The following is a 15,531-nucleotide window of genomic DNA, read 5'->3' as shown; positions in this document are numbered from 1 at the left end:
AATATGTTGTCTTTTTCAGTAATTTACACTATTCTGTACCATGTGATTTGCATAGCCTACTCACTCTGTAAAAGCTGAATACACTGGATGTGTCACCTGCAGGACCAGAACTCAAGCTTTCTGCTCTAGAGTTTCTCTTTCAAACCCAGCTGACGTCTGCTTGGCCAACAGCAGTCTTCATGAAGTTACTGAATTTACAAGCATTTGAAGCTTGTATGGATTAGATATCGATATTATCTGCTGGGGAATTACAGTCCTACTTGTTGGGGGCAGGCATGGAGGAAAACAAAGATGAATTCCATTCATGTTAGATACCATGTCTGTCATACAACTGGTGTATACGATCCTCAAACCACATGAAACATCACTTGTAAAAACAAATGAAGTATTAGTTCAGCTGTTACAGTTTGTGGAATAGACCTGTAAGTGCCCAGATTTTGGCTATTAAGACTTTTTCAGTAACATTAACTAATCAAAAGTCAGCAAAAGGCAAATGGTTTACAGAGGTGCAAATCAAATATTATCAGTGATAACTGTGAGACAGAATCAGTATGGTCAGTCTCTTCTCCCTTTCCTATTGCTGACCTGTTACATTTTGTACTCCCAGACTCACTTCATACATTCTTTTACCTCTATCAGAACTCATTTTTATTTGGAAGTAGAAGTCAAGAATCATAACGAAGGTAAGCACTTGGGGTTTTTTGCTCACACCTCAGGAGGCTGAAAGGACAAAAATTCAGGAGGCAATAGGTAGCATTTGTTAATGGAAAAAACTAACTAAAAGAAATTAACTCCTACAAAACCACCCAAAACACCAAAACCAAGATGTTCACCCTAACCCTAGTGTAAAAGTTTTTGGAAAAGCTCTCTATGCATATAATATCTACTTAGTACTTTCCAAAATTACTACCCAATCATTTCATTTGCAACTTTTAAACTCAAAATACTATACTGAAGTATTGTAAGCTTTAAGGACATCTCAAATTACAAATGCAAAGTGAAAAGCAAGATGAGAGGTGGCCTCCTATCCAGGACACTGGTGTATTTGATTTATGCACATTTAAATCCATATGGAACCTTACCATTGATCTTTCAGAATATCCAAACAGATGGCCCCAGTGACTGAGCTAATATTAGGATGCCATATTTTGGTGATAAACCGCACCTAGAAGACAAGACAATTTTTAAAAACAAAAATGGTTATTAAGTAAACATTCTAAATGCACATTTTCTAACAATATTATAAAGAAATACTAACTTAGGAAATAGCAAGCTAGAAGACGGAACTAAGACATAGTGGTATCACATTTCAGGAGGCTTCAAGTTTGCAAGGCTATTTGTTAGACTGAGCCTTGCTTTACTCAGAAAAAGACTGCTGCCCATCTGAGGACTCCAAACTCATCCCTAGCTGCTTTCCCATACACTGTCAGGTGTGCACAGCCCTGCATCACACAAAGCCATTTACAAATATCCTCCAGCAGTACCAGTGTTCCGACATAAGGAGACGGTCAAATACAGACTTAAAACTTCCAACATTGTAAGTGCTAGGAAGTCCACTTTTAATAAAGTGAAACAAGTCCCTGAACTCTTAACATAGACATTGGATCTCACTATTCAGTTAAATTGTTGGTAGCTACAGAAGTATTGCAAAAATTTCCTTGGTGGGTGCTTCTAGCTCTGTAACCATCCAGTCTCATTACCCATATGCAGAAAGCTCTTCAACAAACCAAAACCTAACTAGACTACAATTATTTTTCTCTGCTGTTGGAAGGATCTAATCCCAGCATTCATTCATTGGCCATGTCCATATTTTCACACTAAAATAAATTGTATTCATGCTCACAAAGCATTCATAAGATCAGTTTGGTTTTATTTTTTTTTTTTTTAAAGGCACTGAGAAAGTTAAAAGCATTTTCTTTTACAAGTCTCAAAATGCAAAGCTGTTCTCTGAAAGGAATATATACATGCCTTTAGAAATTTCTCCTTCATTTTCTCCTTGTTTCAGATTGCACTCTGCCTCCTAGTGACTTTGACCTGTCTCTCTGTTTCTCACCTCTACCTCCTCATCCCAAACCCCTGACAAACATTTTACATATAGCACAGATCTTTCAACTTTTGCCCCTGATCTGCAAGCAAATCAATGCAGAACACGTTATTTGTCAGGCACTACAGTAAAAAACTGTACATACAGGGCTATAATAAAATCAGTGCAATCACTGTGTATACTTAAGGCAAGACAATAACGATTCCACTTTCCAGGACAGAAGATAGGAGATCATGTTAGCTAGGCCACTTATTAACAAGCTCAACTCTCTACATCACTCTGAAACTGTAAAAAGCCATGTAAATACTAGGTAATTTCTCACAGTGAATGATGGCTAACAATGGCTGTCAAAGCACATACTGAACAAGATAAAGAAATCTTTCAGATGAAAGGCAGGGCTAGACACAAGCAAAAAAGGGCCTCCAATTCAAGACGACAGACTCCAGAATAAGCAGTACTGTGCTACAATGCACTGAGCTTCTAACAGCTGTCTATAAGCTTTGAAAATGGAAACCACCAAGCCCTGAAGCAGCAATTAAACCATGGTCCATAGACCCATCTTTCAGTGTCTACGACCTGTTTCAGCTCTTCTTATTTTAGCTCCTGCCAGAACACACACAAATGAACGAACTGAAACCAACAGACATTTCATTAAGACTTTCTGTGTCTTTCACTCCAGACTCAAAGAAGTAATTCAAAGGACCTAAGCCACGGAGCTAAGAGCTACTGGCACCTCTCCCTTCCCCCTCTTCCCCAGTTCCTTCCCAGTATTACATATCAGTGTGAAACAATCAGGATCTAGGACACATCCTTAGTTCAAAGACATATTTCAGACAAACAGAAAACCAATCAAGAAGCTGAGTCAGACAACTCAGGAGTCTGCTGATTCATCAGAAGCCACTGAAGGGCCTAAATCAGCACACAAGGAATATACAGTTACAGCTGCATGTCACTGGGGAGAACACTACCCAGATTGATCCATTTAGGAGGGAAGTGGAATCACAAATCTGAAGTGCTAGACAGATAAGTAAAGTTAAAAGGGCAGTAAGTAGCAAAAAACATATGAGTGATTTTATCACTGCTGTTTCATTTGCCTCTCATCCGCATGCACATGCTTTACACATTCCTTCAATAGAGCTGCAGTAAGACATCATATTTCTCTGTTGGTTCTTCAAGTCTCACAACTATACACCTCACTATTTAATTATTACTAGAAATTTTGTAGGTTAGACCCAAGACTACTAAATACAATTTACGGAGTCCAAGAAATTAAAAGAATCGGTAGTTATCTATTAAGAGTATTTCTCCAATGATACTGATGGGGAGACAGTTTTACTTGATATAGAGAGTATGGCTTTTGAAAACTGTATTTATCATGTCAAGAAGAAATTACATGAGGATCAATAATGAGGCACAAGGTCCTTCCCAGAACTTGCCGGTTTGTACTTTAAGGAATAATCAGTGTACTTCTGAGTGGATACAGGTATGCATCCTGCATTATTTCTACCTCAGGATGACAGCTCCAATGCTTGTCTACAGGAGACAGGTACTACAGAGAGACTACACTCGCAAGCAAATAAATAAGAATACTCAAAACCAACTTGGTAGCCAAACTATTTCATCCAAAAAAGTGTTTACAGTACCTTAGGAGGATTAAACGGATATGTTTCTGGGATTTTTATCTCTAGTTGATACCTTCCACCTGCAAGAGACAAGAACAAGTTAGGAATTAAAATAAAAGAACATTACTCAAGCTTAGTCTTTCATGACAAAGCTTACGTTTCTGAATTGTCAGTTTTCAAGTTATTAAAATTTACTCAGAGTTTAAGCTAGAAGATACTTCTAAATTTCATACATTTTATAAACAAACGTATATAAAGTCAATCTAATAAAATCATATTTGCATACATAAATCGGAATCTGCATTTCTTAGGTATATTTAATGTGTACATTCTCCTATAGTTTCTTGTTTCTAATGTTGTAATTTCCATGCTCTATTTAGTCAAGTATACCAAAATATGAACCAAATTTCTCCCAAAGAGATGAAAATAATAGGCCACAGGAACATTCAGGCTGGACATGGGATATTACATTATTTTTATTATTCTCTGATACCTCATGCCAGTAAATTTTCTTCAAGTTACACAACTGAAATTAACTGTATTTCATTTTAAACCTTCTGGAAAAGAAGAACATTTGACTAAGTCATTTAAGAAAAGCTCCCACACATTGGGGTGGGGGCGGATTAGGAGACTCCAGCGTTACTTCCACTATATTCTACCTTACTGCCTGAAGTAGTTACTTCTATTCCAATTCTACAAACACTTTTACACACTAGTACTATTAATATAGTTTGAGTACTCTCAATATAGTTTGCATGATTAGAGAATGTAATAAAGGATAGTGTAAGCTTCGCGGACAGAACCACCTTCTATTGCCCTTTTCTAAACATTTCTCACTTTTCCTGCCCTGTTACAGTATCATTACCTATGTCTATTTCAATTATAGTTTTGTTAATATTTAAGTTTACTATGAATACTTATGTCTTCTGGAGTAATCTCAAACTGTCTCTGCCTGCCCACTGAAGATCATTTGCCAGGCAGCAGCTTAATGACAAAAAGAACAGAGTTTAACAAGACATATACATCAATTTACACATTTAGATTTTATAGAAACTGAAAGGATTTCTCCTCACTTGCAAGTTTTTTCTTCATCCTACTGCTGTTCGTTCAGAAAGAAACCTTTTTGCTCCTTCAATATACTTTGTTGCAATTATAAATTTCCTCGAATTGAAGTTGAAGTATGTGCAATCTATTTCCGTTGCGATTTCAAGCGTGATTTACTCTGTTGCAAATCACTCTATACAAAATCAGCTCTCAAGTAGTCTCAATATAGGCAGCAAGATTCACACACAGGAAAAAAACCTCAGAGCAATACTCTGAACTGTTATAGTCTATGGCACCTTTTTATCTGTGCCAAAATGCATGTTAGCAGCTACCAACACCTCTCACTTTTAAATTCTAATGCAGTCTAATACACTACACCTGAAACTGGTTAATAGTTTGGTATTTCACACTACTTTCTACAGCTGTTTTTGCTCACTTAATACTACAGTAACTTGAGAATATTTAACAGAAAATACAATTGAAGGAAGGCCAAAGATCCAAAATTATAATAGTTAATGTTGAAGTTGATCGCTTGTCTGCTTACAGGACAGCACAGGCGAAATATTTTTGAAGATATGTACATCAGCAACAGACCAAGTGTTTGCTTTTCCTTTTGTCTGAATCAAAACATAATTCATCAGCATTTTTTCCTAAGAAACAGAACAATTACACTGTTCCTGGACTGCAAAAATTCATCAGTCCCTGTATGATTTTATTGCCACACCATTTTGTAAGGTAATATGAAACCTATCCTTAGGTATTACCATTTCTTCTGCTTACCATTAAAACTTGCCTTTAAAAGACAGACTACTACAGCCTTTTGCATAACAGGCTATTCATCCACCAGGTTTTTTTCCACCTGGGATGCACAAGTCCAAAAGATTTTAAAACTGCAGGGGCTAATGAGTTGGTAATATTATTTATACAGTATTGGTGTGCACTGAAGTTTACAGTCAGAAATATAGACTTGACTTAAAACTGCAGAAATCTGGATATTAATTTCCTTAATACTACATTTAAAATGCAAGTGACCAACCTACTGACTTCTGCATGCCAATATTTCTGTGGTTTGGTGTTTGTTTTTTTTTAAAATGACTATTCATATGTATGGCTTTTTCCTAGCTACTTAATACTTGAGGTTGAAATAAACAGGAATGGCAGAATATTCTGTCCATACTCCTACTGGAGCATATGTCTCACAACAGAGTTAAAACAAGTTTAAATTATTTCCCTTGAAGAAATACCCTATTATTATTCTTGCAGTTACTGTGGCTCACATGCAAGCTTGGCTTGGAATTAACACCATGGTTACACAGGGTTTAAAAAATCCACCCCGAAATCCAACCTATCTATTGAAAAGCTCTTGAATCAAGTGAAAACCAGCAGCCATTAATCTAGAGTTTCAAAGGGCCCCTCTTCAAACGTACATGTTTTAACACAGGATGCAAAAGCATGTTTCAACTGAAGTTGTCTTGCAATATTCTGATAACTGATCAATATGAAACAGACAGAAAAACTAAAAGCTGTAAAATTTGTCAACAATAAATTGCATTCTTCCTCTAGTCATTTCCTGACATCACCTATAAAAGAATTTTGCAGCACCAGTTTGTTTTCAGATACCTCACCAACTGTGGCCAACAATAACTATTACTGTTCTTCCACTTCACAATGGTCCTAGAATTCCCTTGTGTGTTATGGAAGTGTCTGACCTGAACTACTGCATTAATTAGCTTTTCTTCATAAAGCACTTCTTGCTGTGTCATTGTTCAGAGTATAGATGACAGGAGATCAGTCAGTAATTATACAGCATGCATTACTGCGTTCATCATAAAATGTAAACTACACACACTGGCAAACCCTTCATAATTATATAAGGGAATAAATGCACAAAACTGTTACAGAAATATTAACGTTCCAAAGTAAATTACTCAATTGTCAGGAAACACCGTAAATTGGGCTGCTGGTAACTTGCTCCTTGGTGCATATGCCTGCTAAAGTTAGCATAAGAACACACTACTTTTCCAGGGGATCCCTGCCATAATCAGAATACATAATAGTTTGAACTCCTCAGGAGGGATATTTACTCTCTCCTCATCGTTAAATGTACTTATATGTATGTAAGTATGCATTTCACATCAACAAATTCCACACTAAACACATGTTGCTGATTTTCATTAGCAGGATATGCTGAATATATGCACACGCAGTGCTCAGCTTTTGCAATTTTGGTCTAGCTGAATTATCCGGCATCACACAGAATCCAGTTCTGCAGACAGGCATTCAAATCTTTTTTTCCCTCTTTGTGAACTGCTATACAGTTTTTTAACTTTTGTGACACATGAATAAATCTTTCACTTCAAATAACTCTCGATACATTCTCAAAAAAAGGTCCATTTTATAAGCCAAGGTAATGCTGACCTGGGGTGGGGAGTAGGGAGTGGCAAGCCATCACAAACCAACTCACCCAAGGGCGATTAATTCTGTTTGAATGGAAAAAACAAACACCAAGAACCCCCTAAAACAACACCCTCCAAACCATTCAGATGTTTCCTAGTATCTGATTACTGAATTTTGCAACATCTTAACATCTGCATATAAGATTTGGTTTTATAAGACCAACTATATTTGCAAAAGAACTATTACATTAAACAGAATGATCCACTTCCAAATAGGTCATAAGCACAACTATGTATTTTAGGTCCACAGCATAGTTCTCTTTTTAAATTGAAGGCACATATTATAATCAGAAGAAATTATCTTCTTTCCAGGCGTTATTTTCTGTCAACAAAACACTAGTGGCCGATGAGATGAGGATAGACACATATGGGGTGGGAGTGGTGGGGAATGGCCATTATTTGCTGGACAGCAAAGGAACTGTGGGACTCAAGTTCTGGAGGGGAGCATCCTTACCACAAGAGATGCTTCTACTTTTCCAGTCTCTCCCTTTCATGCTCATTTCCTTTCTCCTCAGCTTCTGACACCTTCTACCCCTGCCCTCCATTCTCCAATGTCAACCTCTGTAAAGCTGTTTCCTCATCCTTTATCTGCCCTGGACCCCAGCAGGGGTGGGGGGCACTGGGGAGCCTCTCCCTGCTCTCAAGTCCAAAGCTGCTGCACCAGCAGCTCGCAGCCCAGAGAAGCAAATCACAAGGGATGCCCTCCTCAGCAAGGATGCAACCACCAGACTTTCACTGGTAGCCACTAATGCTTCAGTGCATATGCACCTATACCTACACATTAATTTTCAGCTGTTTTCCCCATTTGATGAGAATTTATTTTTCAAAATAATGACAAACTGCATGTGTCTCTGGACAATACTCAGGTCTTGCTCTTCACTCCAAGGCATGGAGCAACCTGAGCAACTGAAAACTTGGAAAACTGTTCTAATTTCCAACAAAACAATTTATGTGCCTGTAACATTCCTTGAGGCTTTTTTTTACTGGAAGTTCAAATTCAAATCAAAGTAGATACCTGGCATAGAAAATTCAAATAAAACATCATTTAAAGCAACCAAAAACTTTAAAACAATTCCTCATTTATCATCAAGGAACTTCAATAGAAAGTGTGTCTGCCAGCTCCTTATGTATTATACACAATCAGAAAGTTTACAAGTACCAACACTATTGAGTAATTTGGTATCGCTGATGAAGTATGCTAGATTAGCTTCTGTTAAAGCTTCTATATGTAATAAGATACCTTGCTTCTTCCAGACTGAAGAGATGCATGATTACTGATACCAACTTCAATAAAGAAGGAAGTCAGTAAGGTGTAATTTTTGAAGAGAGCTATAGACATGAAGTTGTACTATAGAGTCACCCACTCCAGTATAAGTAAAGCATTGGGACCCATGGATGCCCAACATTAATCTCAAATTTAGCTTGCAATGGCATCTCTCCTTGAGACAAAAAAAAGCAACATATTTTTGAATGACCACCACATTAGAGCACTGAAATACATGTTCAGTTACATTAGATTCTGAAGCTCAGTTTCCTGATGCTTCATGGCTAAGAAGCTTAAACCGTTAAGATGGTAAACAACTGAAAGTCAGAATTATATCAATTACACTGCACAGCTTATACCTGTAAATTAAGCTCTGATATGGAATATTCTGTCCTACTGTAGAACAGACCCATCTTCAGGCAACACAGAAGTTGAAATGAAGTATTTTTCAAGCTTAAAATTTGTATAAATCAAACTATGTTAAAACACGTGGCTCTACATTTTAATGCTGTAAATTAATTTTACAAACAAAGCATCTTAAGACGCATGATTTGAAGTATACAACAATTGCATACACAAAAACATTACTTGCCTTCATATGGTGTGTCCGGAGGTCCTGCTATTTCTCCTCTTAATTCTGTAAAATTCTCATCTACAAGATCTACTTTAATTTGATTTTTGCTCGTCTTAAAAATAAACAGAAAAACAAAGAATCATAAGTAAGCATTTGACATACAGATTTCCCCCAATATATGGTATTTTAAATTTTAAAAAAATATAAACAAAAAATTAAAAATATAGTAACTTCAAGTGAATAGCTATCTTCCAGTTGGAATTTTACTTCATTAAATGTATACTATTTGTGAAGCATTAAAAATTTCAATCATATTACATATACTATCACTAAAATAAGCAAAGCAACCCAGCAATATCTCAACTTAAAAATATAAATTGATTACAATTTTAAGACCATGATCTTTCAAATCAATTATTAATTCTACATATCTTAAACCATAAAATTAAATTGACTGAGTTAAACTTTTTTTTTTCTTGTTTAGAGCAATTTAAATAATAGACATGATTGTCACTTTCGTTGGAATACAGAAAGACTTCCCCAAATGGAGTGCTCACTATTTTTAAACAATACAATGATCTAAACAGAATAATGTAGCCTTGCTTAAGATCATGTTTATCTTTAATATTAAAGTGTAAGGTACAATTTATTTATACACTTGAATTTCATTGTCACCTCCTTAACATTGTCACACCCCAGATCAACTTGCCTACAAAATAAAACCACTGTATTTTGATACTGAAAAAAACCATATGTTTTCCAGAAACTGATTCTCAGAAGTGTTTAGCCAGAGCTACTCTTTTCATTGAATATGCTTTCCAAGTCCAGAGAGCAGTGTTAGTGAAATTCATACAAATCTTCCAGCCAGTAACTCTTTTTTGGGGGGTGTGGGGGACGCAAAGCAGAATCTCCTTTTAGATATACCATGAGGTTCTCAGAGGTAAGTAATTACAGGTTTGTCCGTTCTGCTGCTTCTATATACCATGCCCACTGACTGCAATACATATTTCCTGCATCCTATGGTTTGTTTTTGGGTTTTTTTTTTTTTTTCAAGAACTCATATCATCTCCTAGATCCTTTAAAATTGTTCCAACTAGTTCTACGCCAAAAAGCCCTGTGCAGCTGCACTTCTCCCTCAGAGTAGACCTGGTTGCTGACAGCTATCAGAGAAGAGTTAAGTCAGATAAAGCTGATGGTTGCCATCAACTAGTTCTTGGATCTACCAATGACATGAAATGTCAAGGATGCCGAATTCACTTAAGAACAGTTGGGAGATTACCTCTATTTCCTTCCTGTAAATGTTGTATAGATTCAGCACCCCCCAACAAAGAGGGTGCTCTTCTGACCAGAGATGCTCACAGATATTAAAAAAGAAAACCCACACTTTTAAAGTTTCACCATGTAAAAGACCCTAAATAAAAAAGTCACTAAATTAATCCAGTGGTGATTTGGGAGCTTTTTACGTCTATAGTTACACACATTTGTCTTTAAGACTTAGGTAAAAGCCCTTCAACCCACACAGATGAGGCAGCACCTGTAACTCTACAGTACTTGGCCTGTGCTTCAAAAAAACCAAGATTCAGCCACACTACAAATTAAAAATGCACCATGCACTTCCAAAATCAAAAGCCAGTTAAATACTAAATATAAATTAGTAAAACAGACCATTATATCTATAAACTGGTTTTTTTGTTTTAAGCTCAGTATCAGATCTTGCATTGTCTTTCATGACCTTAGCTAAGTCATCAGAGAAAGGAAGCTATTAATAGAACTGAAGTAATTACATTTATAAATGTATTTTAGATTTATTTTCTTTCCTGCTACTGTTCATATAAGTTGCCTGACCAGAGAGCAACTGAAAAGAGTTTTCTTTCCAAGCTTTGTTTCCGTGATACTGAGCAGCAGGACAGACTGTCCCAGCAAGACAGCCCTCCCAACAGCCAGGCACTGTCAGAAACTCCCTCTCTGAATCCAAACTCAATCATAGGCAACACATGCCTCTTGCAAGCTTTCCAACCCCCCCCCTTTTAAGTTTTGTGCTTTCACTATGCCAACTGGCAGCTCACTCCACCACCTCACAATTGTTAAAAGCTTTCTAAACTACCATTTCAGTAAAGTTATAATCTATTTACACCCACCTGTGACAGCATCCTTTCCCAGCTTTCTTTGTACCTCTAGTATTTATTCCCCTCGCAAAATATATGCTATGTTCACTGATTTCCCTTTTCAGCCTTAATTTTGCTCTAAACAAGCTGAAATTTTCATCTCACCATACTGATTTATTTTTTAATTTCTCCACTCTACATGCTGTGACCACCTCACCAGCCCTACATCAATGAATTTAGATGAAGTCTCAGTGCCACGAACACTCTGTTGCACTCACTGAAAATACATCACAACTAGAGTAATCCAAGATCAAATTTGCTTTCTTCTGTGGCAGCACGATGTGAGGCTCAGATCAAGTGACAGAGTCCCAACAAGGCTTCCTATGGAAGTTTTTGTCCTCCTCAGTGACTGCACTGTGCTTTCTCAGAGGTACTGCCCCTGTGCAGTACCTTAGTTCACAAAGCAGCACATTGGTTTAAATAACCCATACAGTTAACAAGTCACCAAAACTCAGGTAATGCAGTCATTCTAAGGTCTGTTCAGGTTCTGCTCTCTCTGTGTCACTAGTAAGCTGACAACTTCACGTGGTAAGCTCTAAGCTGGCAGCAGGAGTTCTTCTTTGCAAGCAAACCCATAACTTTCCATCTTGAAGACTGAAGCAATAGCAAAAGGGATGAATTTCAATCATACAAGCTATGGTTAACCCATGCTGCAGCTTGCTTAACTTTCTGCTTAGCGTTTTACTTTTCTTCAGTGCCCTGCACACTGCTGTAGCAGCCTAGATATTCACCTTCATATTCAATTTCACTTAGTAATGTACTAGCTGTTTTTCACAACAAATCCTTCCCGACTCCATAGATTTGGTAAAAAACAAAATCCCTTTTGCAAAGCTCAGTTTCTTTCAAGAGTTAGTGATCCTTATTCCCCCATTTGAGATGACTGCTTTTATTACTACAGCTGTAGCTATCTCCGTACCCTTATTTCCTTTTTACAGAACCTTGATGAAAAATGGCAGGTTATATTACACTGTTTCAGTGTAATGATTAATTTCATTTCAGGTTCATGCTTAAATTCTACTATGCCCTCCATATAACAAATGCATTTTTTTATTTACATAGCTGAAGAACCTTCTTCATGCTGTTCTGATAGACTTTTCAAGATGCAAGAATTGGCAAGGTCAAGCTGAGGCGCTTCTTCCTTCATCCCTGGAGCAATAACTAGTATTTAACATACTGAAGTGATTATCCATCCAATTAAATCTGGAGTGTTTTTCTACAATATTTGCCCTTAATGAAGATCACATGGGATAAAATTACTTAATTTTAGCAGCTCTAACAGAATAAATCCCTGGCCTCCACCATAATCACCTGAGCTGTCTCTAAAACATTACCAGCAGCAGAGTTCTCCAAAAGTGTGCCTCTGACACCAGTGACCTTAGCACAGAATTTATGAATCAATTTGTGATCTCACAACACAAGTCGATTTTCCAGAAGCAGTTCTTCTACAAAGACCTCATTACACTTCCATACCAAGTCTAAAATAGCATCACCTCCTGTTGATTCAGTAACAATTTGGTGACTAAATCACTGGGCTAGCAATTCCTGAAATATGAGCCATGTCATCACTAGCAGCATTTGTTCCCATAATCTCAAAGAAGTTGAATTCAGTAACAATACAATTCCCACTAGCATTTCTCACCAACATGAAAACACTCCACCAACACCAAAATCCTTTTCTAGGAATCTACAAGTCCAACACTACACCAGCAGAACTTCCCATCATCACACCTGGAAATGATTTTGATCAAGACTAAAAAAAAAAGCGAAGGAGTGTTAACACAATGTATTACACAATGCACGATGCCATTCCCTCTTCTTTTTTTCCTCATATTCAGTTTGGATTATGCATAGCCTTTTTCCTTTTTAAATGTATCCCCTGCTTCACACTAGGGCTCTAGCCAAAAGATTTGTCGTCTTTTAGACCATCCCAACTGCTAGGACTCTTTATGCATTGCTAGTCATGCTTAACCAATTATTCTGCCTTGTGGAGATGAAACCCAAGCATGGATATTAAACTGAAAGCATAAGGCAGAAAAGTTGGGGAAGACTCATAGAAAGACACTTTCATCCACTGCAAAAGGCTTATCTCCAAAAACAACTCCAGAAATTCAGAATCACACTGTCTAGTTTTATATCCGAGTATCTTCCTTATATAGAACACACAATCCACTCCAGCAGGAACTTTGAAGAGTAAGTTCTGTCATTGTGAAGACTATCACACATATCTTTTCCACTTCTACTAAAATCCTTTTAGAGAGCAGCTCTCGACCTTGTAATATTACTTTCAGCAGACAACCAGCTCTTCTGTTCTTATTCACCATTATGTCTACAGGCCTTAACAAGGAGTCCCACATTAGAGGGAGCTGCCTTCTTTCTACAGTTAATCACCCCTTCTCCTGAGCCTTCCATGCTGTCTCCTTCTCTCTTCTCCAATCTGCCTTTAAAAACTTTTATTTATGTGTTATTCATGACCCATTATTACCCTTTTCACTAGCCCAGTACCTCCACTCTTAAAGAAACCAAAGTTTTCCTTCACAGAAGATAAAAGCAAAGAGAGCCAAGACAAAACTGTAACACATCAACACTACAGGGGCATGTTAAGACAAGATGATAAAAATGGCACTGTTGTTCTAAACATTTCTTTCACACATATAAAATACTATTTACTATATTTACCAAAAAAAGAGAAAATTATATATTCCAAGTTCAACCTTGAGATAAGTCTACTTCCTGTAGACTGAAGGTAGATGAAATGACTTTTTTTTTTAAAGCAGGAATTACAAGTGCTTCAGAATTTTTTATGCTTTCTAAAAAGCTTCCAAATTCTACAGTTATTTTGCTATCAGAAAAAAAGTTAACCTCAAGTAATCAGCATAAAAATGCCTAGAGGTGGCAATGTATGGGTAGATACTGGTAGGTTTAATGAAAAATTCAGGAGTGAGATGTTTTTAAATATATTTTAGTACATGGCCAGCAGTTTTTGACATCTATATTGAACCCTCTTGAGTGGGAAGAAAAAAAAAAAACAACAAAAAACCCAAACAAAAAAAGAAACACACCACCAACCCAACCCCCCCAAAAATCCCTCACACTTCCATGTCAGCCATGGCAACACATATAATACTGATGATTATGGCATACAAAAAAGAAATTGAGTGTGGTTATTCTAGAATCAACCAGCTCTACTTACTCACCCCATGGCATTTTCTCAACATTAGACCTCTGATCCCTGCATAATAAAATTACTGTAAAGAAACATAACAGGCCAAAATCTCCCCTATGCACCATTAAAATACATACTATGTTTTAAACTGTTGTGGCCAGAACAAAGAAGGAGAAGAGATTATGTTTATTAGCAATATTAATAGCTTCAATTCAGCACATTACTTTCTTAACACGAATAAAGTAGTGTCAAAATGAATTATTACTTGTATGTTCTAGTGCATCTCTCTGACTTTACATATTCAGATACCACGTGCAAAATTAATGTTAAATATCTTTGGGTATAAATGCTGAGGTGGCAAACAAGGATTTATAAAAACATAACACACACAAAAAATACCCTAAACAGAATTACAGTAGGAATTTAAAACCCCATGGTTACTTCTGAATAGCTCTGTGCTTAAAAAAAAAACCAAAACCAAACCCCAACACAAACAAAACAAACAAACCAACCCCAACAAACCAAAAAACAAGAAACCAACAAAATTCTGCTATTCCATACAGCAATTCACTATCTGCCGTCTGTGATTTTATAGGTCCTGTAACATCATTTTCCTCCAGCTTAAGGGGAACTTACTCTATATTGGATGAAGTACTACTGTTTTCTGTTAATTCACTTTGTTTTTACAGGGAATAACTCAAAGAACTCTAGAAACACATGTGTATAAAAAAGCCCCAAAAAACAACAGAAAAACCCTACCCTGAAAAGACACACATAGAAATGATAAATTATGTGTACAGATAAACAAGTCTAGTTGCAATCAAAACAGCTAAGTATTAAAACTGTAACCATTTAGTGCTTTAAGACTAGGAAATTACATGTTAAGGAAAAGTTTTAGGAAGTGACAAAAATGTTAAAGAATGTACATGCCAAAATTTCAGCAAAAAATAAAGAATAAATTTGAAAAATTTATCCAGAGTTTTCTCAACCAAGGACAAAGTCCTCTAGCTTGCAAGGGAGGGCATGCATTTAAAACAAAATGTTTTCTATCACTAGCTATTTCCCAATGGCACCAAAGTATTACTTTTTTATTTATCTTTTAGAATTTTAAAATTATTGCTTGATTCCTCTGAAGTAAACTGGCAATAAACACTTTTTAACCTACCTAAAATCTAATAAAAATTTAGTTACTTCTTTAA

General features: G+C 36.6%; 1 protein-coding gene across 1 annotated transcript in view; it reads right to left on the bottom strand.

The window, feature by feature from the left end:
* Positions 1 to 15,531, bottom strand: part of UBE2K (ubiquitin conjugating enzyme E2 K) — a 49,299-nt gene that overhangs the window by 14,568 nt on the left and 19,200 nt on the right. Inside the window, exons 2-4 of the mRNA XM_064449309.1 lie at positions 9,023 to 9,116; positions 3,688 to 3,746; positions 1,083 to 1,165 (exon numbers count right to left, since the gene is read on the bottom strand). Coding sequence (XP_064305379.1) covers positions 1,083 to 1,165; positions 3,688 to 3,746; positions 9,023 to 9,116 — 236 coding nt within the window. The remainder of the gene's footprint in view (positions 1 to 1,082; positions 1,166 to 3,687; positions 3,747 to 9,022; positions 9,117 to 15,531) is intronic.

This window comes from Phalacrocorax carbo, chromosome 4, assembly GCF_963921805.1.
Source record: "Phalacrocorax carbo chromosome 4, bPhaCar2.1, whole genome shotgun sequence".
Classification (NCBI taxonomy): domain Eukaryota; kingdom Metazoa; phylum Chordata; class Aves; order Suliformes; family Phalacrocoracidae; genus Phalacrocorax; species Phalacrocorax carbo.
The sequence above is the reverse complement of the archived record's forward strand: the minus strand, read 5'-3'. Positions and strand labels throughout refer to the sequence as shown.